The 22,129-nt window shown below is 39.7% G+C and overlaps 2 protein-coding genes across 7 annotated transcripts in view; one reads left to right on the top strand and one right to left on the bottom strand.

Moving 5' to 3' along the window:
• DENND1A (DENN domain containing 1A) overlaps positions 1 to 22,129 on the top strand; it is a 508,029-nt gene that overhangs the window by 15,287 nt on the left and 470,613 nt on the right. The gene's annotated exons all lie outside the window — the stretch shown is intronic.
• On the bottom strand, positions 14,835 to 15,059 carry LOC121473026 (40S ribosomal protein S29-like). The gene has a single exon (XM_041724912.1). It carries the CDS (start codon positions 15,057 to 15,059, stop codon positions 14,889 to 14,891), a length of 171 nt encoding a protein of 56 aa, XP_041580846.1. The 3' UTR covers positions 14,835 to 14,888.

The following is a 22,129-nucleotide window of genomic DNA, read 5'->3' as shown; positions in this document are numbered from 1 at the left end:
GGTGCTAAAGTTTTAGGCTAAAAAAAAATTGCCCTGAGAACTTTTTTTTTTTAAAGATTTTATTTATTCATGAGAGAGAGAGAGAGAGAGAGAGAGAGGCAGAGGGAGAAGCAGGCTCCATGCAGGGAGCCTGATGTGGGACTCAATCCCTGGACTCTAGGATCATGCCCTGGGCTGAAGGCAGGTGCTTAACCGCTGAGCCACCCAGGGATCGCCTGCCCTGAGAACTTTTTTTTTTTAAATTTTTTTTATGGGAGTTCAATTTGCCAGCATATAGCATAACACCAGTGCTTATCCTGCCAAGTGCCCCCCTCGGTGCCCATCACCCAGTCACCCCAACCCCTTGCCCACCTCCCCTTCCACTACACCTTGTTCATTTCCCAGAGTTAGGTGTCTCATATTTTGTCACCCTGACTGATATTTTCACTCATTTTCTCTTCTTTCCCTTTATTCCCTTTCACTAATTTTTATATTCCCCAAATGAATGAGACAATATAATGTTTGTCCTTTTCTTTTTTTTGTTTGTCCTTTTCTGATTGACTTATTTCACTCAGCATAATACCCTCCAGGTCCCTCCATGTCAAAGCAAATGGTGGGTGTTTGTCATTTCTAATGGCTGAGTGCCCTGAGAACTTTTAAGAAAGTTTCCTACTGTCTTTTTCTTTCTTATGTGAGACATTTATTTTCTCACTGCTCTGGAGGCTGTTAAGTCCAAGATTATGGTGTCTGCAGGATTAGTTTCTGGTGAGATCTTTCTCCTTGGCTTCCTTCTTATCATACCACCCTATATGTGCCCAGTCTCGTCCTACTGTCTTCTTTCGGCTGGCTTCCTCTGATTCTACTTCAGAAGGGGAAGGGAGTATTTTGCCTTCTTATTGCCAATTGGGATATATATGTAGGTTCCTTGTTCAGGCTTCCTTAATACCCAGGGTGGGAAATTCCCTTTTACTAGGTAGTGGGTGGGAGTTCTGATTCTCTTAAGAGGCCTCCACTGATACCCCTCAGTGGGTACTACTCAGGTAGAGTAGTGCCTTTTTTTTTTTTTTTTTTTTTTTAAGATTTATTTACTTATTTTAAAGAGTGCAAGTTGGGGGAAGGGGCAGAGGGAGAGAGAGAATCCTCAAGCAGACTCCTTGCTGAACACAGAGCCTGATGCAAGGCTTGATCCAGGACCCTGAGATCATGACCTTGAGCAGAAATCAAATCGGCTGCCTAACTGACTGAGCCATCTAGGTGCCTCTAGAGTGGTGCCTTTTTGCTGCTCTCACCATGGCCTCAGTTATAGCCACAGGAGAGTGGAAGTCCAGGCTCTCCACATTCTCCACCGAAACCACATCAAGGGGGTCCTCATTCCTGCTGGGGATGATGGAAGTCCCAGCTCTTTACTTGATTTTCTTGGCAGTGGTGGGTAGATGGGAATCTTCATGACAGTCTAGCCAAGGTAGAAATTTGGTTTTCCTCCCTGCTTGTCCTTTGCCAGCTTGAGTGGAGGTGAGACCACACAGGTTTTTCTGTGGTTTTTGGGTGACATTTGATGTTTTTTTCCTTAAAAGTTTCCCAACTTGTTAGGCTGTCCCTCTTCTGGCCCTTTGGCTGACTTTTGTTGGAGATTTTTTTGGTCTGCATCAATTGGTATTTATGGGTTGCCAGCTTTAGTTATGAATGGAGGTTGAATTTTATCAAATGCCTTTTTTTTTTTAAGATTTTATTTATTCATGAGAGAGAGAGGGGGGCGCAGAAACACAGGCAGAGAGAGAAGCAGGCTCCATGCAGGGAGCACGATGTGGGACTCGATCCTGGAACTCTGGGATCACGCTTGAGCCAAAAGCAGACACTCAACCACTGAGCCATCCAGGCATCCCTCAAATGCTTTTTCTACATCTGTTGAGATGATCAAATGATTTTTCCCGTGTGTTAATGTAAGTGGCATTTATTTTCAAATGTTAAACTAACTGCATCCCTGGCATAATCCCATTGGTCATGATATATTATCCTTTTTATACATATTTCTGGATTCAATTACCTGATATTTATTTTGTGGTCACATCTATATTCATAAGAGATTTTGGCTGTAATTTTCCTTTCTTGTAATGTTCTTGTCAGATTTGGTATCAAGGTCATGCTAGCCTCATAAAAAGGAAAGAGGATTATATTTTTAAATATTATAGAAGTGGTGTGGTTTTTAGTATAAAAAGTTATCAGTGATTGCAGCTTTTTGGATGAGCATTCAATTTAGGAAATATAAGCAATGGGAGTAGGGAAATGCTTATTTGTGTTTCCCTATAATATGAGGGGATAGGTATTCTTCCCTGCCCCCACATTATATACACATATTTATTTTACTTTTTTTGGCTGAATAATCCCGTGTCAAGGCCATCATGATGTTTTATCTTTTAGTGTTTTAGTGCATATCTCCTAAGAACAACTCTATTCCCTCTATATAATGAGGATACTTTTATCACCAATGAATTTCACATTCATACAATATTATCTAATAAACTATCCATTTTTAAACTTTCCCAATTGTTCCAATAATGTCCTTTGCAGCTGTTTGTTTTTGAGCCTGGGTCCAATTAGGGATCATATGTTGCATTTAGTTGCCCTGTCTCTTGTTCCCCTTTTATCTAGAACAGTTCTTCTGCCCTCCACCTTTTGGTTCTGGCATTCATTTTTTAAAGCATGCAGACCAGTTGTTTTATAGAATGTCCCACATTTAGAATTTGTCTCATTGTTTCCTCATGCTTAAGTTGATGTTTAAACATTTTGGCAAAAATACCTTAGGTAATGTGCCTAACGCCATGCATTTTTATCCTCCTTGGAGTTACTCTTTTATCTTCCATTCTTTTTTTTTTTTTAAGGCTCTTATTATCTTTTTATCCTTTTGTTTCTGTTCTTGTTTTGTAAAAGTCATGTTTTTTTCTGTTCTATTTAAGGATACAAGTTTCCTGAAACGTATTTCTTAATCATTTTCAGAGATATATTCTTCCAAGAGATGATGTTCCCTTTCCCTCATTTGTAGTATTTTTAAAAGATCTTTTATTTACTGTACTCCCTTGAGCAAGGTGTGCTCTGTCTGGATTTGCTGTTTACCATAAGCAGGGTGAATGGGTTACCATGGGCACTGTTCTTTGTGCCCTAGGTGACTTGTCACATCCCCTTCTCAGATCGTGTAACTAAAGAACTGGTTCATACTCACCATTCTAGTTGAATTCCCAGTGAGTAGCAGGCCTTTGTGCTACTGTGCTACTGAGGTAGAATTTTATTCCCTTACTGCCTGATGCTCTCCTATTCTGAATTAATGACCTATAGAAGAAACTAAAATTCCAAGTAGACTCCATTAGAGTTGTTCTTATCTCTGTTCTCACTGTACTTTTCATAATTATTGTAACCAATATAACTCATTTTAAAAAGTTAATTCAAGTGGTTAAGTAGCTCCCCCTACCTATTAAAAGTGTGTGTATGGGGCAGCCTGGGTGGCTTAGTGCTGCCTTCAGCCTAGGGCCTGATCCTGGAGACCTGGGATCAAGTCCCACGTCAGGCTCCCTGTGTGGAGCCTGTTTCTCTCTCTGCCCCCCCCCCCCCATTGTCTCTCATGAATAAATAAATAAAATCTTAAAAAAAAGGTGTGTATGATCCAGGAGGAGTGTAACCATGATTGAAGGGCACAGTGGCTGAAGGTGGGTAGACCAATTAACCTGTTATAATTGGAGAGGTAATGAGGATCGATATTTGGATATTAACTTTGGTTTGCTTTACAGTTTCTTTTGAAGAGTCCAGCTATCACCGAGAATTGTGAAAAGTATAGTATCAGAAGATTAGAAAGTCTTCACAACCAAATAGATGATGACTCTAGGGTTTATAGCCTGGGTGACAGAGAACTAGCATTAAAAAAAGGGAAATTGAGATGTTTTGGGTTGGATTTTTTTCATTGGTTTGATTTGGGTTCTATTGAGTGTGAGTTTAGTATCTATTTGGGAGCTCTCCAGTGACAGTTGAAATTTTGGACCTGTAGGTCATTGGAGAGGTGGGAGGTAAAGATAGAGATTGGGAGTCAGTTATAAAATAGTGAGTAGTGAGAACCAAAGACATTTCATGAATCCTTAGTAGGTGAAGGAGGGCAGGAGGGAGGAAATGGTCATCAGATGTTGGAGACCTCTCACCTCCTAAATCCAAACTTGGGTCTTACTGATTCATGTACTTACCTCCTCCACTGCTGTCCTTTTGGTCCAGGCCACCATACACTCACCATAATGGCTGTAATTCCTTCTAACTGGGCTCTTTACCACTCTTGCTTCTCTCCACCCCCATCTTGACAGTATCCAGTATGAGTCTTCCAAAGGGCAAATCTGATCAGGTCAGTTCAGTTACTATTCTTGTTTTTCCCGTGGTCTACAAACTTCATGAAGTCAGATACTGTGCGAGCCTTTCTCACTATTAAAGGTAGTACAGTATGAGGCACATAGTAAGTACTCAGTTAATACCTATTGAATAATTAAATGAAAGTTTAATATAGTGTTGAACTTTGGTGTTGACTGGGTTTCATCTTAAAAGAGTAGAATCAGGGATCCCTGGGTGGCGCAGCGGTTTGGCGCCTGCCTTTGGCCCAGGGCGCGATCCTGGAGACCCGGGATCGAATCCCACATCAGGCTCCTGGTGCATGGAGCCTGCTTCTCCCTCTGCCTGTGTCTCTGCCTCTCTCTCTCTCCCTGTATGACTATCATAAATAAATAAAAATTAAAAAAAAATAGTTTAAGAGTAGAATCAGTAAGCAGTTTTTTAATATATTTGACTCTACTATTTATGATTGTTCTGAATAACTGATGATCCCCAAATCATGTGGCTTTAGCAGATCCCCTTTGGGATTATAAATATTTATATTTATTTTTCTGAGACTAGTGTTTTATTCCTGAAGTAAATATTGATAAAGTCTGGAATGTGTTGGTTTAACTGGAGGATGCAGCCTGGATGTGCTTCAGTTGTTGGGAGTACATTATAAGGTCATTTATTCTTATACCGATCACTGAAAGTTGTTTCTGCTCTACCTGTAAGATGGTTATTCTCTTTGGTGCCAGAGGATGGGCAGTCACAGCCTGGAATTAAAGAGGAAGAAATTTATAGAATGTTCTGATGGCCTACTTCTTAATCTTTGCTCAGGCAAATTGGTCTCACCTTTCCCACCTTGGCCTGACTTCTTCATGTGAAAATTTCATATTGCACAGAAAGAATAGTTTAGTAGGACTATGAGTTGCACATTATTAGCTCAGTGGTGCTCAAACATATTCAGGTGATGGAGTACCTAAAAATCATGGTGTTGTGTGGAGTACTCTGAAATATGTATTTTTAAAAGATTTTATTTATTAGAGACAAGGAGAGAGAGAGACAGACAGAGAGAGAGAGAGAGATAGGCAGAGGGAGAAGTAGGCTCCATGCAGGGAGGCTGACGTGGGACTTGATCCCGGGTCTCCAGGATCACGCCCCGGGCTGAAGGCGGCGCCAAACCGCTAAGCCACCGGGGCTGCCCAACTGAAATATTTATGTATGAAAAGGCAAGCTACGTTTTTCCTCCAAATCAGATACTATTTTATATTATATTTTTGAATAGACAAGAATAAGCAGTAAGAAAGGTTTAAGAAAAATTTATGGTAGGACAACTTAGATGACATTATTTTTGCATGCAAATTGGGAGGTGGCCATTTTTTGGCACTTCATTCTAGTTCCTAAACCTGCAGTGTTCTAAGTAACATAGCTGGAGAATTATTAAGTTAATTGAATATGGAGGGAGAAGAGGAACTAAAGTAAAAGGAACTAAATCAAGGTTTTCAATTTGGGAGCGTGAAAACCTCATGGACAGAAACTGGTGAGTCAGGAGGGAGAACCAGCAGGGAGGTCAAGAAGAATGACTTTGGTTGAGTGTAAACTAATGATTATGGCAAAGGAGAAAAATGCAATAGGTAGTTAGGAGGTGGAGGTATGCTTAGTGCCTATCACGTAGTAAGGCTGTCGATAAATATTGGATGCTGCTGTTGCCAGGAAGAGAGCATGGAGATTTGAAACTCATTGGCACAGATGAAGAAAATGAAGCTATGAGAGTTGTTTGAGACTGAATATAGCAAAGCACAGTTCAAAGTTGAAGCCTGGGGCAAAGAAGAGACCTAGATAAGCAGTGTAGAATGCTGTTGGGATGTCAGTGGAAATGGGAATCCAGAGAAGATGATTTGGTTTAACAAAAGGTTGTGGATGTCCTTTGAGAAAGTGGTCTCAGTATGATACACATTAATTCATTCATGCAAGGCAGAAATGTAGGTGGTTTTTTTTTTTTCGATATCTCCCATATTATTTGTCCTTTTAGTATTATGATAAAGTGCTGTCAAATTTACCTTCCTGAGTAGGACACAAATGTGGAACTTCATAAGAGTATTGGAGATGTTAGACTTAACAAAATTAAAATCTTTTGCTCATCAAGTCACTCTTTAGGGAAATGACAAGTCACCAAGTTCTAAAAGCTCAATTTATAAACTCTTACAACTCAATAAGACATTCTAATAAAAATGGGCAAAAGATTTCAACACTTTATAAAAGAAGATATACAGATGGCAAATAAGCTTATGAAAAGATACTTAGCATCATTATTCATTGGGAAAATGCAAATTAAGACTACCTTGAGAAATCCCTGACACATCCAGTAGAATGGCTAAAATTAAAAAGACATTATGAAGTGTTAGTAAGAATGTGGAGCAACTGGCACCCTCTAGCTTTGCTGATAGACTCAGAGATAAGCCTTGGTATTCAAAACCAACTTTATGGGTTCATTTTCCTGAGCTTCCCTCTTTCTATTATATCCCCAGTTCCCTGGGGCTCCCTGTTTGTTCTGCTGGCCAGAAAACTGGGGCTTTATTTATCCTGTTCTGCTGTGCACTTCCCATGACTGCATCTGTAGTTCAGACCTACCAGTGGGAGAACACAGAAGAAAAAAAAGTAATTGTGATTTGCCCCATTCTCTTAGGGTTACATTACTAATTGGGAAGGAAGGTGTTTTTTTTTTTTGTTTTTTGAGGGATGTTCTTCACTCACCTCTTTAGGTACCTGTAGATCCTCCTTTCCCATTCCTTGAGCCTGAACTAAAATGCTTTTCCTGGAATTCTGTGCTGTTACTGACTTCCAGTTTTTGGGCTGCTTTATGTCCATACCAAGTGATACTGGAGGAAAGAAAATGGTAAAAGTATAGTTTATCACAGACATAGTGAAACTTTTCTTATCTTCTATCCCAATCTGTCTACTGTTGTTTACCTTCTGGATTCCTCAAATAGGTGCCCCATGAATTCTACCCTGGTTGTATAGATGTGTTTTATACCTGTGAGAGACAAGATGGAGTATGCCTACTATATTTTGCTTAGAATAAAGAACTTCCAGATTTCTTTTTATTTATTTTGCTCTGCATTCATTGGACTCCTTGAATGTGTGAATGTGTATCTCTTGTCAGTTTTGGAAAACTTTCAGCTCTTTTCATACCAAGAACTAAGTAAAGACGGGAATCCAAAAAGGTAAACAGAACCTTTAAACCAGCTTGGGTTGTGCCCATTCTCTTTACCTCTTCTGGAATATTGATTAGTCTTAGAATTTCTGTGTTTTTTTGTTTTTTTATAATTTCTGACTCTAAACACTGTTCTGTGTAATTTCTGCAAGTTCACGAAATCCCTTTCGTTGTATCTCTAATTCATGTTGGCTGTGACCTTTCTGCTCATAGCCAACTGTTGAGTTATTTTTTCTTACTTTGAGAAATAATTTGTTCTTTTTCAATTTTGCTTGATCATGTCATAATTTTATTATTTTCAATCCTTTTATTTCTTTAAGCTTATTGAACATTCCATATCCTGTCTTTTATAATTCCAGTATCTGAAGTCTTCAAAAGACAGATTCTGCCAACCTAGATTTCTGAGGTTCTTATTTATAGGCTTTCTTTCGCGCGGCGGGGGAGGTTCCAATTTTTGCCCATAACTCCTGTTTCTTGGAGCTGTGTGTGTGTGTGTCTCCCTTCCATTCCTGGATTGAGGTTTTTGACCATTCAGTAGCAATCTCTTATGAGGGCCAGTTTGTAGTTGAACTTGCAGGAAGATTGCCAAGTTTTGAGAGTAATTGTTTTCATTATAGTTCCTGAGATGTGTATGTGTGTGGATGGGTTTCTGTCTTGATCACCTTTGTAGTCTCAGTTTATTATGAGGGTTGGATATATATTATACTTTTTACCCCAAGCTGGATGTTACTTTTGGTTTGTATTTCTTGAGCCCCATTTAATTGAGAATGAATCTTGGATTGGGCAATGTAAATGCCTTCATAGGCAGAGCTAGTTTTTGTGTTTTACCTACCCTATTGGGTTCCTGTCTTTATTCAGTTCTTCATTTTAATCTTCCTTATTTCCTTCCAAGCTCATCTGTGTATTTATTTGAGAAGATAAAAACATCTATTGTTTATAATTATTTTCAGTAGAGGATCAAGAGTGTACTTACTCTGTCCTATTGCTAGAAATGGAATTCACAGCTTCAGGTTTTCCAAGTTTGAACCTGATTTAGTTACTATTCTTCAAACTTTACATGAATACTTATACCTCTACTTTGATCATTTCCCCTGCTTACAATCTCTTGTCCTCCCCACCTAGCTGAATTCTGTTCACCCTCTGAAAAGATTCTACCCTTTCAAGAGAAGCATCACAGAGTGCCCTAGCTCAGTAGGTCATAAATATTTGGAATTTGCACCAGTAAAACCATTTTTTTTTAAGATTTTATTTATTTGACAGAGTACAAGCAGGGGGAGCAACAGGCAGAGGGAGAGGGAGAAGCAGACTCCCTGCTGAGCAGGGAGCCCAATGTGGGACTCATTCCCAGGACCCTGGGATCATGACCTGAGCCAAAGGCAGATGCTCAACTGACTGAGCCACCCAGGTGCCCTATGTACCAATAAAATCTTAAAAACAAGTTTTGTGGAACCACAAGGCAAAGATTATCTCCCATCATCATTTTTGAAAAGAAATTACATTTTTACAGCAAAGTGCAGGAAGAACATGTCAGATTCAGGATGGTTTTAAAATTTGAATTAAATCCTTTCATATGGAAAGCCCACTGCACTGTCCCTAGTTCTCCCCCTCGTTTTGCTACTGATTGTGAAGAGGCTCATCACAATGACTGTCCACAGGTAATCAGACCCATGGTCAGGAAGGAGGTCTTCACCTTGCAAGGCTACAGCATTTAGCTTTACCAAATATGCAGCACCTCGTCATGTATTTCCTCATGGCAGCTCATGTTTGATTGTTTATCTTTACATTTCATTATGTTCTATTTCCTTGACTAGGTTGTAAGCTCCTTAAGAGCCATTATATGTATGTATTTAGATTACTCATAAATATGTGTTGAATGAGTTAAATTTAGATGCCTCTCATGATAGTTGAAACCTAGAAATATTTATAGAGCACACATTTGAGTATATCACAGCTTTGAATGTTGTTTATTTCTTGAGGAAAAAGAAGTTTTAATATGAATCATGAGTCTCTTATTCATCTCACTTCTCCTCAGGGAAATTCATTCAGTTAACAAACTTACTGAGTGCTTGTTAAAAGCCAGGCCTTTTGTTAGAGGCCGAGAATACAAAGATGAAATGAAATAAGGTTGCAGTCTAGTGGGTAATACTATATATGAGTAGAACCTGTGGAATACCTCCTGGGAAACCTTATAAAGTAGAACTTTGAAACAAGTCTTGTGACAATGTAGAGAGAGCAACTGAGTTTTGTAAGGGAGTCAGGGAGGCCTCCAGAGAGAACAGGGCATTTGTTCATTTATTTCTTCATTGATTCAGCAAACACCTCCAGTGCCTACTATTTGCCAAGCACTGTTGTAGATGCAACAGTATAGTTGTAGATGTGCAAATATGATGTTTGGTGATACAGCACATTTTAGGAAGGAAATTGTAATCAAGAACAGAAGTCACAACAGACCTGGGTTTGAGTTCGTATACTGCTACTTACTAGATATTTGTCCTTGGAGCAAGCTATTTAATTTCTTCAAGACTATTTTATAAAATGCACGAACACTCCCTTACCTCACAGGATTGTCATGTAGTTATAATGAGGTGTGGTATATAAAATGCTCAGCACAGTTCTCAGCCCTTCTGAAATTGCTCAATAAATGGTAAATATACATACAAGGCTCAGGTGATTGAGGCCCTTTGAGTGGCACAGGTTGGTTGGGGGTTGGTTGGTAGCCTGTGGTGGCAGAAGCTGAAGGGTATAGCTGAGGCTCAGTTGCAAACCTAGTTTGTCATGCTAATTAGCATCTTTATTTCTGAATGCACTGGGGAGTCTTGGATATTTGTTTTGTATTTTTGTCTTTATTTTCTAAATTGCGTTGTGGCATGTGGAGTTTAGCACAGTAGTTAGGAGCATGGACTCTGGAGCCAAAGTGGCTGGCTTCTGGTCCCAGGCTCCTCATTTCTTAAATGTGTGACCTCAAATGAGTGCTTGAACTGTCTGTACCTTAGTTACTTCACTGATAAACTCTATAATAAATATACCTATCTTATATATTTGTTTTGTTTGCACATATGTTTTTTGAGCTTTTTTTTTTTTTTTTAAGATTTTATTTATTTATTCATGAGCGACACAGAGAGAGAAAGGCAGAGACACAGGCAGAGGGAGAAGCAGGCTCCATGCAGGGAGCCCGACTCAGGACTCTATTCCGGGTCTCCAGGATCACATCCTGGACCGAAGGCAGGAGCTTAACTGCTGAGCCACCTGGGGTGCCCTTGAGCTTTTTTTAAAAAAAACAAAAAACAAAAACCACAACGTATGGAACCTTGTGTCAGAGGAGCCTTATTTAAAATTTAGACATAAAACAGTAATAGTCGGGATGTCTGGGTGGCTCAGTCGAGTGTATGCCTGACTCTTGGGTTTCAGCTCAGGTCATGATCTCAGGTTCATAAGTCAAGCTCTCCACTGGGCAGAGAGTCTGCTTCTCTCTCTCTGCTCCTCCCCCTCCATAGTGGGAGTGCTGGCTCTTTCTCTCTCTCTCTCAAATAAATAAATAAATCTTTAAAAAAAAAACCCCAGTAAAAGTAGCTCTCTGTGATGGGTCTGTTTCATTTCTCTTCCCTTCTCTTCCTGTAAGGCCTCTGATACACCTCTGCCCTACACTGAAAACCACTGCCCTGGAAAAGTGAATGTTAGGAAGCCTGGGTGGCTCAGTCAGTTCAGTGGCTAACTCTTGATTTCTGATCAGGTCATGATCTCGGTTGTGAGCTCGAGCCCTGCATCAGCCTCCCTGCTCTACTTCTCTGCTTCTCTCCTGCTTCTGTACCCCTCCAAATAAATAAATCTTAAAAAAAAATGAATGTCTTTCACTTAAATATTCATTGAATTAATATTCAGGGCAAAGAACTTTTGCAAGTTGGGAAAATAGCGTTTGTATTAGTGTAAGTCAATGTGTGTATATATATATGTATATTTAAGATTTTATTTATTAGAGCAAGAGAGAGCATGAGCAGGGGGTGGGGAGAGGGAGAAGCAGAATCCCTGCTGAGCAGGAAGAGCATGACATGGGACTCGATCCTAGGACCCATGCACCACTCCATCTCCGGGATCATGACTTGAGCTGAAGGCAGACGCTTAGCTGACTGAGCCACCCAGGTGCCCCAATGTATATATATTTTTAAAGATTTACATATTTGAGAGAGAGCATGTGCATGTGGGGAAAGGACAGAGAAAGAGAATCTTTCGGGCAGACTCTCTGCCTAAGTAGGAGCTGATGTCGGGCTCGATCGCATGACCCATAAGATCGGAATCTGAGCCAAAACCAAGTCAGAGGCCCAACCAACTGAGTCAACCAGGCACCCGTACATCAATACATCAATATTTTGATATAAAAATCATGAGCCTTTTTATATTAACTAAAATATAACTTTATTTTTCAAAAAAAAGAAAAAAGATTTTACAGATCTTTTTAATTTAGAATGCCAGAGCTATAAGATGTCAGAACTGGAAGAGATCTTTCCTAGTGACCTGTTTATAGATGAGGAAATTGGATTCTGGAGAGGATCTTCTATTTTTTTTTAATTTTTATTTTCTATAAAGAATTTTATTTTATTTATGATAGTCACAGAGAGAGAGAGAAAGAGAGAGAGAGGCAGAGACACAGGTAGAGGGAGGAGAAACAGGCTCCATGCACCAGGAACCCCACGTGGGATTCGATCCTGGGTCTCCAGGATCGTGCCCTGGGCCAGATGCTTAACCAGCTGAGCCATCCAGGTGCCCTATTAATGCTCTTTATATTAAAGAAGAAGCAGACATGTGAACTGGTGTCCATGACTGGTCACACAGAGCCTCCATACTCCTAGAACAGTCAGGAGCTAATAAAGTACCGTAATTAGGCCCTCAGAGCACTCTCACAGCCTTTAGGCCCTTTTAGTCTGTCAGAGACCATGCAGACTCTTGAATTGGATTTTCTGTCTCCTTTCAGTTTTATTTATTTTTCAAAATATTTATTTATTAATTTATTCATGAGAGACACAGAGAGACAGGCAGAGACATAGGCAGAGGGAGAAGCAGGTTCCCTGCAGGCACCTGATGTGGGACTTGATCCTGGAACTCCCAGATCACGCCCTGAGCTGAAGGCAGACACTCAGCCTCTGAGCCACCCAGGCATCCCTTCTTTCAGTTTTTTTTTTTGTTTTGTTTTAAGATTTTATTTATTTATTCATGAGAGACACAGAGAAGGCAGAAACACAGGCAGCCGGAGAAGCAGGCTCCATTCAGGGACCCCGACGTGGGACTCCATCCTGGGGCTCCAGGATCACACCCCAGGCTGCAGGCGGCGCTAAACTGCTGTGCCACTAGGGCCGCCCCTTTCTTTCAGTTTTAAACACTGTTAATTAAGTGGGTCCTAAACCTGGCTGGCTATGCACCAGAATCACCTGAGGAGCTTAAAAATTTTGGGGGCCCCACTCTGGACCCTCTCAACCAGAACCTATGGGACTTGGGAATCTGTATTTACGAAAAGGTTCCTCAGGTGAGTTTGTTGAAATAGTTCACTGACTAAGTTCTAGAACAGGTCATATAACTGATGCCAGCTCTGAGACTCCATTCTGGATTCTTAGGAGAGAAAATTTGACTCAACTTTTAATCCTGGTCCATTTATGTTCTAAGGGAATATTCCTATATTTTGCTTCTTAGTGATGGATGAATTTTTTTTTTTTTTTTTTTTTTTTTAGTGATGGATGAATTTATAACAGTTTTCAAGCTATGTTCCCATAGAACTTTGGTGTTTCATGAGTTGCTATTAAAAGTGAATGATGCTGGTTATTTTCCCATAGGTCTCACAAACACATGTAAATGGACAGAATATTTCCATTTTAAGTAAAGATTTACTTTTTTGAACAGAAATTCTTAATTTTGATGTAATCAAACAATTTTTCACATTATGATTTGTGTGTGTATTTTTTTTTTTAAGTTTTTATTTATTTGACAGCACAAGCAGGGGGAGTGGCAGGGAGAGGGAGAAGCAGGTTACCTGCTGAACAGGGAGCCCGATGCAGGGCTTGATCCCAGGACCCTAGGATCATGATCCAAGCTGAAGGCAGATGCTTACCCAACTGAGCCACCCATGCACTCCACTTTTTTTTTTTTTTTTTAGTTTATTATTTTTAGGAATCTCTACATCCCATGTGGGCTGGAACTTACAACCCTGAGATCAAGAGTCACATGCTTTTCTGACTGAGCCAGCCAGGTGCCCCTTGTTTTTCCCTTTGAAGTCTACTATCCTTCATTATCCAAATCTATGGTTTCGGTTTTGGACACTTATCAGAGAAGGAGTACATGGAGAAAGTCTAGAAGGCGATTAGATGAAAGTGAAAGAATTGTAGGTAGAAGAGAGAATGAAATTATCTCAATTTCAATTCCAAGTTCTTTCCTACATAGATAGTCATGTTGTCTGCAAATAGGAAAAAAATTGATTTCTTCATTTTCAGTTAGTATGCCTTTAATCTTTCTTGCTGTATTGCCTTGGCTGGGCTGTTTAGTGTAATGGCGAAGTGGTGAGGGTAGACATTCTTGCTTTGTTTGCAATCCTAGAGGGAAGGTATTTGGTCTTTCACCATTAAGTATGATGTTAACCATAAGTTTTTCCATGGAGATCCTTTATTAGCTTGAGAAAGAGCCCTCTTCTCTATCCCTAGTTTTTTGAATTTTTATCATGAATGTGTGTTGAGTTTTATGAAATGCTTTTTCTGCATCAATTGATAGTATAATTGTGATTTTTCTTCTTTAGCCTATTAAGATGGTAAGACTATTAACTGATTTTCAGTACTTAGCCTTGCATCCCTAGAATAAACTCCACTTGGTCATGGTATATCTTGTTGAATTCCATTTACTAATATTTTGGTAAGGATCTTTGTGGTTAAAAGGATATTGATCTATAGTTTGTGTGTGTATAGAATTTATATTTTTGGTACTGTCTTTGGTTTTGGTATTAGAGCATTTCTGACCTTGTAAAATGAGTTGAAGTGTTTTATCTTCTGTTTTCTGGAAGATATTGTGTAGAATTGATATTCTTTTTTTTTAATTGAAGTATTTTTATTTTTTATTTATTTTTAAAAAGATTTTATTTGTTTATTCATGAGAGAACAGAGAAGCAGAGACATAGGCAGAGGGAGAAGCAGGCTCCCTGTAGGAAGCCTGATTGCAGGGTTTGATCCCAGGACCCTGGGATCATAACCTGAGCTGAAGGCAGATGCTCAACCACTGAGCCACCCAGGTGCCCTGAAGAGTTTTTATTTTATGTAAAATTAGTTAGCATTAGGGTAGGTATCTGCAGTAGGTAGATGTCTTGGATGAACCATTCAAGGAAGCTCACTTAATCCAACTTAATGAAGCCTATACCTCTCTTATAGTGATGGAAACACTGGCAGCACACATTGGGACTGTATTTCTGGATCAGACAATGTGGGTTTGAGCAGATGTGGCAAGAACAAGAACCCTGGCCAAATTTCCTCAGGTGGCTCCAGTAGAATTGCTGGTGACCCATCTTCCGCTCTAGGATGCAACAAGACAAGAGAGGTAGAATAGGTATTAATTCTTTAAATGTTTAGGAGAATTCTCCAGTGAAACCATCTGCATCTATTGAGATGATCATTTGACTCAACTTTTACTTAGTTCATGTAGGGATCCCTGGGTGGCGCAGTGGTTTGGCGCCTGCCTTTGGCCCAGGGCGCGATCCTGGAGACCCAGGATCAAATCCCACGTCGGGCTCCTGGTGCATGGAGCCTGCTTCTTCCTCTGCCTGTGTCTCTGCCCCTCTCTCTCTCTCTATCTCTCTCTCTCTCTCTCTGTGACTATCATAAATAAATTAAAAAATTAAAAAAAAATTTACTTAGTTCATGTAGTTACCATTTCTGATGCTCTTTATTTCTTGGTATAGGTCCATATTTCCATCTGGCATCATTTCTTTTCTGCCTGAAAGACTTCTAAAATTTCTTGTAGTGCAGGTCTGCTGCTGATGAATTCTTTCAGCATTTGTAATGTCTGAAAAAAATCTTTATCTTCACTTTTGAAATATTCTCTGGGAATAGAATTCGAGGTTGTCAGTTTCTTTTAGTACATAAAAGATGCTGCTCTACTGTTTGTTCACTCATTTGCCTTGTTTCTGACAGGAAATCTGCCATTTTAATCTTTGTTCCTATGAATGTAACATGTGTTTTTTGTTCTGCTTTTAAGATTTTATTACTGATTTTGAGCAATTTGATTATGATGCCCTAGATTTCTTCCTGTTTCTTTGGCTTGAAGTTTGTTGAGATTTCTGGATTTGTGCATTTATTGTTCTCATTAAATTTAGAAAGTTTTAATCATTATTTGGTTTTTCTACATTCTCCCCTCTTTGAGGATTCCGAACACTGATATATTAGAATGTGTGAAGTTCTTCCATAGATCCACTGATACTTTGGATCTGAGTTTTTTCCCTTTGTATGTTCCATCTTGGATAATTTCTGAAACAATATCTTCAAGTTCACTAATCTTTTCTTCAGTGTGTACTCTGCAGTTGATCCCATTTGTACTTTTCATTGTTTTTTAATCTCTAAAAATTCATTTGGGTCTTTTTGAATCTCTTATGTCTCTTAATTTTGTGAACACTTGGAATACTGTTAGAACAACTGTTTGAATGTCCTGTTTTCCAATTCTAACATCTGTGTCAGTTCTAGGTTGGCTTCAATTGATTTTTCTTATTGTTATGGGTCATATTTTCCTGATTCTTTGCATGCCTGGTAATCCTTTTATTGACTGCCAGATAATGTGTATTTAATTTGGTTGGGTGTGGGGTATTTTTGTATTCTTATGAATATTCTTGGACTAATGGCAATGGTCTGAGGCAATCGAAGGCTCATCTCATTTCTTTTCCATCTCTTAAGAGATTGCTGTTCTTTGCTGCCTGTTCTCTTTAAAACCATTGTTTCGTATATTGAGTGTGAAGAATTTGATCATCTGGATCTTGATTTTAAGATTTGTTAGGTGGGACTGAAGCATTTCTCAACCTAGGGCCAATTATTCCCAAATTACTAAGATAATACCATTAGTAATACCTTATTTTATCCAATGCACTGTGAATTTTATTTTTCTACCTTGACTTGGTTTTTAAAACTTTTGTTTTTAAACAACCAAAATGTTGCAGAGAGTTACAGGAAATTAACATTGATGCATTACTACATTTTTTTTTTTTTTTAATTTATGATAGTCACAGAGAGAGAGAGAGGCAGAGACACAGGCGGAGGGAGAAGCAGGCTCCATGCACCGGGAGCCCGACGTGGGATTCGATCCCGGGTCTCCAGGATCGCGCCCTGGGCCAAAGGCAGGCGCCAAACCGCTGCACCACCCAGGGATCCCCGCATTACTACATTTAATCCTTTGACCTCATCCAAGTTTCAGTGGTCCCAGTAACATTTTTTTTTTTTTAATTATAGCGAAAAGATCCAGTTTGGAATCATACAGTTATCATGTCTCTTTGGTTTCCTTCAGTCTGGAAGAGCTCTTTAGTCTTCCCTTGATTTCTATGACCTGACATCCATCCATCCATCCATTCATTCATTCATTCATTCATTCATTATTTTAAAAGATTTTTAAGAGAGTGAGTGAGAGCCAGAAGGAGCAGGGGGAAGGGGAAGGGACAGGAGGAGAGGGTGAAACAGACTTCTTGCTGAGTAAGGAGCTTGATGTGGGGCTTGATCCTAGAACTCTAGGATCATGACCTGAGCTGAAGGCAGATGCTTAACCAACTGAGCCACTTAGGTGCATTTATCTATCTATCTATCTATCTATCTATCTATCTATCTATCTATCTATCTATTTATTTATGACTATTTATTAGAGAGCACAAGCAGGGAGGTTGGCAGAGGGAGAAGCAAGCTCCCCGTTAAGCAGGAAGCCTGACGCAGGGCTTGATTCCAGGACTCCAGGATCATGATCACTTCAGCTTCTGAGCTGAAGGCAGATAGATGGCTTAACCGATTGAGCCACCCAGACACCCCTGACCTGACACTTAAAGATTAGAGGCCAGATATATATATATATATAATATATAATGTGTATATATATATATTATATATATATATTTTAGAAGATCCTTCAATTTGAAATTGTCTGATGTTTCTTAAGATTAGATACTGGTGAAGCACCTTCAACAGGAATATCATGGAAATGCTGCTACTTTCTCATTGCATTCTAGCAGTTTGTCTCATAACTTATGTTAATTACTTTAATGAGTTAAGGTAGTTTTTGCTAAATTTCTATACTAAAAAAGTTACTCTTTTCCCTCTTGCAATTGGTATTTTGTGGGAAGGTACTTTGAAACTTTGTAAATGGCCAATTTCTCATTCAATTTTCAATTCTTTTGTTTATATCAATGTGGACTCATGGATTCCTGTTTCATTTGATGGGTTTATAATCTGTTAATGTCATTATTGAATTTGATGCTCAAATTACCCCAGATCTGGCCAGTGGGAGCTTTTTCAAGCTGGTCTTTTGACGATTCCAATCATTCTTTGAGCATTTCTTTGCTTTCTAACACAATAAGATGTTCCAACTCATTTTGTACTTTCTCTGCCCCAGCCCTGGAATCAGCTATTTCCCCAGGGAGCTCTGGTTCTTGTTAGAGAAGAATTGTATTTAGAACCCAATGTCTGAGTACTAGGTATACTCATTGGTATGTTGTTTCTGGTAGGCCCTACCAGTACACACAGCCAGGAAATATGTGTATGTTTATTTTATTTTTTTAAAATTTTTTTTTTATATGTGTGTTTAAAAGTCAGGTTACATTTACATTTTATTTCCTTATCTATATATTTATTGAAAACCTTGAGTTCACACCAATACCTCCAATTAAAATCAAGCTCTATAGAATTCATTCTATTTTCTTTGTAACCTCCTTAGTGAGAAAGCAGGCCCTCCTTACTGGTCTTGGGCTCCAATTAGACACAGTATCCCTTCAGCCATACCTCATGTGGATGTTCTTCTTCACCTTGCTTTCCTAGGGTCACAGTATCTACTCTGGTGGTTTGACATGCCCCTGTCCTCCCCACTGCCCTGTGGGTACCTTGCTTGGACTCTGACTCCCCATCATGCTGAGCAAGCTGCCCCCAACCCCATATGGCCAACCTCTTCATATCTACCCAGGCTTCCACATCCTACTCTAGGGTGCCACTGTGCTTGGACATGCTCCTCACCCTCTTGGGCTCTATGGGGCATGCTCCTCTCTTCACTTATGTTTCAGTATCTGAGCCTGGCCGTCCCGTGTGTATGCACACATTTCTCACTCCACTCAGGTTCTGGCTTTGCATGCCAGGCTGCTCTCCCTGAGTGAATGCCTTCTTTATCCACTTGGATTTGGTATTGTATTGCCAGGCCATCCCTTAGCATGGATGTCCTCCTACATTGCTCATGTTCTGACATCTCTTGTCAGGGACCCTGAGGGATATTTTCCTCACCATGCTCAGGCTGACACCCCACACTGGGCCATTGCCCAGATGGACATCTATGTTGCTTTGCCCATATAATAACTTTAGGACTTAATTGTTCAGAAAGAGCAGAGGAAAAGTTGGGAAGGAAAGGGTTTTAAATATTTTTTAAGGACATTAATGTTTATCATTTTTAAGAATAATTTTTTTAAGGACAAAAATGTTTAACAGTAATAGATGTGATTTTTGTAAATTTATTAATCTAATTGAAGAGTATATTTTACATGGCAGCTCAGCATGGTGGATAATTTCTTAAAACAGTATGGAGTATTGGGGTCCCTGGGCAGCCTAATTCATTAGGTGTTTGACCCTTAATTTTGCTCAGGTCATGATCTCAGGGTTGTATGATCAAGCTCTGTGTCAGCTGCACGCAGCAGGGAATCTGCTTGAGATTCTCTCTCCCTGTCCCAGTGCCCCTCCCCCTGCTCTCCAATGCACATGTTCTCCCTCTCTCTCTCAAATAAATAAATACATCTTAAAAAAACTGTATAGAGGGCAGCCTGGGTGGCTCAGCGATTTAGTGCCACCTGCAGCCAGGGCATGATCCTGGAGACCCAGGATTGAGTCCTGCGTCGGGCTCCCTGCATGGAGCCTGCTTCTCCCTCTGCCTGTGTCTCTGCCTCTCTCTCTCTCTCTCTGTCTCTCATGAATAAATAAATAAAACCTTAAAACAAACAAACAACAACTATAGAGTATTGCACATCACTGAGGGGTGTGCAAGAACTGTTTTTCTTCTTGGAATGCAGCTAAATTTCTTCCATTAGCTTGCTTTGTGCAGGGTGGCATGAGAATCTTTACATAGACACATATGGAAAGGTGAAACTTTGCAACTCCTTGCATGACAGGATCTGTGTATCTTTGTTTTCTGATCCTGAGAGCATTATTAGAAATGGAAAGTTAAGTGTAAAATCTTGAAACGACTTGTTTGTGTAATTACACAACTAAGTTAATCACTTTCTAACAAGTCTCAACAATGACTGCATTCTTCTATGGAGGTGTTAACTTGTTATGGGTTAGAAAGCACCCTTTGATACAGCATTTTCAGCCTGGAAAAACGGCTTTAATTTCAGAGTTCACTGAAACAAATGGAGACTTGTTGGAAATATTAACACTACCCTTTTGCTTGTTTGTCTGGCTTAAAGAAATAAATGTTTAGTAGATGGTGTTTGCTAGCATGTTACAAAGTGTATGCAGTTTGTCTTGACTATGTTGTCAACTTTAAGACAGTTGAACTGGTATGAGTTTTGAAATAGACCTCAGCTCCCTTAGCATGTAAATTTGTAACTAAAGAAACGGTGTGGTGAAGTCAGATCATTAGTCTATAGAGAATAGGTTGCTGTTTTGCTTGATAGATATTAGCTGGTTTGAAGATTTGATGGCTGTGAAATGAGTAAGGGGTCCTAACACTGTGTATTTCAAATTTGTAGCTCTAAATAACACTTAAAAGGGATGATGGCCTAGCATTATAGCATGGTTACCATATGCGGCAAAGATTCATTTTGTGAGGAGTTAGTGTTATATTTTTCTCCTAATCTCATAATATGTTGTAATTGAAGAAAAGTAGTCCTAATTGAAAGCTGATGATCCAGCAGAGTGATCAATAGCATGATACTCTAAAACAACAACAAAAAAACCCATTAAGTTTTCCTGCTGCCTGAATATTGTCAAAGCCTTTGTCTGTTTCATGACTTCAGGCTGAGTGTACTTAATCATTTTGAGAACATGGCCCTGAGCACTGAGCATGGCCCTTCCAGTGAATCACTGAGAATTGTGTTCAGAAGAGTGGTATTGAATAGAAATGCTCTCTTGGCTTACTTTCAGGCTTCGTTCTCCTGGAAGAACTGAACAGACTCCCCTTCTTTGACACACATTTTAGCTGTTTGTGTGTCATTTTTCTGTATTTAAGAGCCAAGGCTGTTGTCAGCAGGTGTGACTTACTGATACCTTTGACTCCAAAGGAAAATATCTCTAAAGAGTAACAGTCATGTGTAAGCAGTGTGTATTCAATAAATTACCTCTTGTCAGAGAGAGAGAAGCCCTTATTGGGAGCCGGAAACCAACAATAAATTACCTCTTGTCAGAGAGAGAGAAGCCCTTATTGGGAGCTGGAAACCACATGTTAGGTGTTGGGGGAAGACTCATTCATCAGACACTTATTATGTCAGGTGTTGGACCAGGGTTATGAGAGGACAGTTGGTGCCCTCAAGGAGCTGCCAGTCTAGAGGGGAAGGTGGATATTTAATCAGAGGTACATTGGCAGTTCTCCACTGGCTGCATGTTGGAATAAGTTGGGGGAGCTTTAAACAAATACTGGTGCCTGGAGATTCTGATTTAATTGTTCTGGGGTGTGGCCTGGGTTTTAGGGCTTTTTAAAAGTCCCTCACATAATTCTAATTGCTTCAGGGTTGAATGTTGTAAGAACTGCAAGAAAGGGGGAAAGAGAGTGGGGGAAACACAGGGTGCCCTGGGAATGTGGAGGAGGGGCACTTAATCCTGTCTGGGCTGTGGGCATGGGGGATTGAGAAAGGCTTCCCAGAAAAGAGGAAGTGCCTGAGCTGAGGCTTGGTGAGTGAATTTGTCAAGTGCAAAAGACTGGAAAGACTTCCTTGCAGAAGAGCATCTGAATAATGTCAAATGGTAAAGTGGTTAGAGCTTTGGATGATCCACGTTGATTCAGCTGCTACTTTGCTTTGACTTTCGCTAGTTTATCCTGACTTCCAGTGTTCTTCTCTTTAAATGGGGTAAAAACACATATAGGATAGTTGAAGATCAATTGAGATAATGCTTGTGAAGTGCTTAGCACATGCCTAGTACATGGAAACAGTCAGTAGTGGAAGTTAGTATAGTAATGACGTTACTAGAGAACCAGAGCATGATTTGTTCAGAGGGCTACAAGTAGTCTGTACAGCTGGATGTTAGGATATAAGTCTGCAGGAGGTAAGGGTAGGTGGCAAAAAAATAAGTTGCTTGGCAGGTGGGCAGAGTTCCAGATCATTGAAGTATAGGAATGTAAGGCAATTAATAGTGGGATATCATGGGAGAACCAGGACATTTCAATGGTAATATGTTAAGCTATATCATGAAGTGTTCTGGG

The sequence above is a fragment of the Vulpes lagopus genome, chromosome 12 (assembly GCF_018345385.1).
Source record: "Vulpes lagopus strain Blue_001 chromosome 12, ASM1834538v1, whole genome shotgun sequence".
Lineage (NCBI taxonomy): Eukaryota > Metazoa > Chordata > Mammalia > Carnivora > Canidae > Vulpes > Vulpes lagopus.
This window is presented reverse-complemented; position numbering and strand designations above follow the sequence as displayed.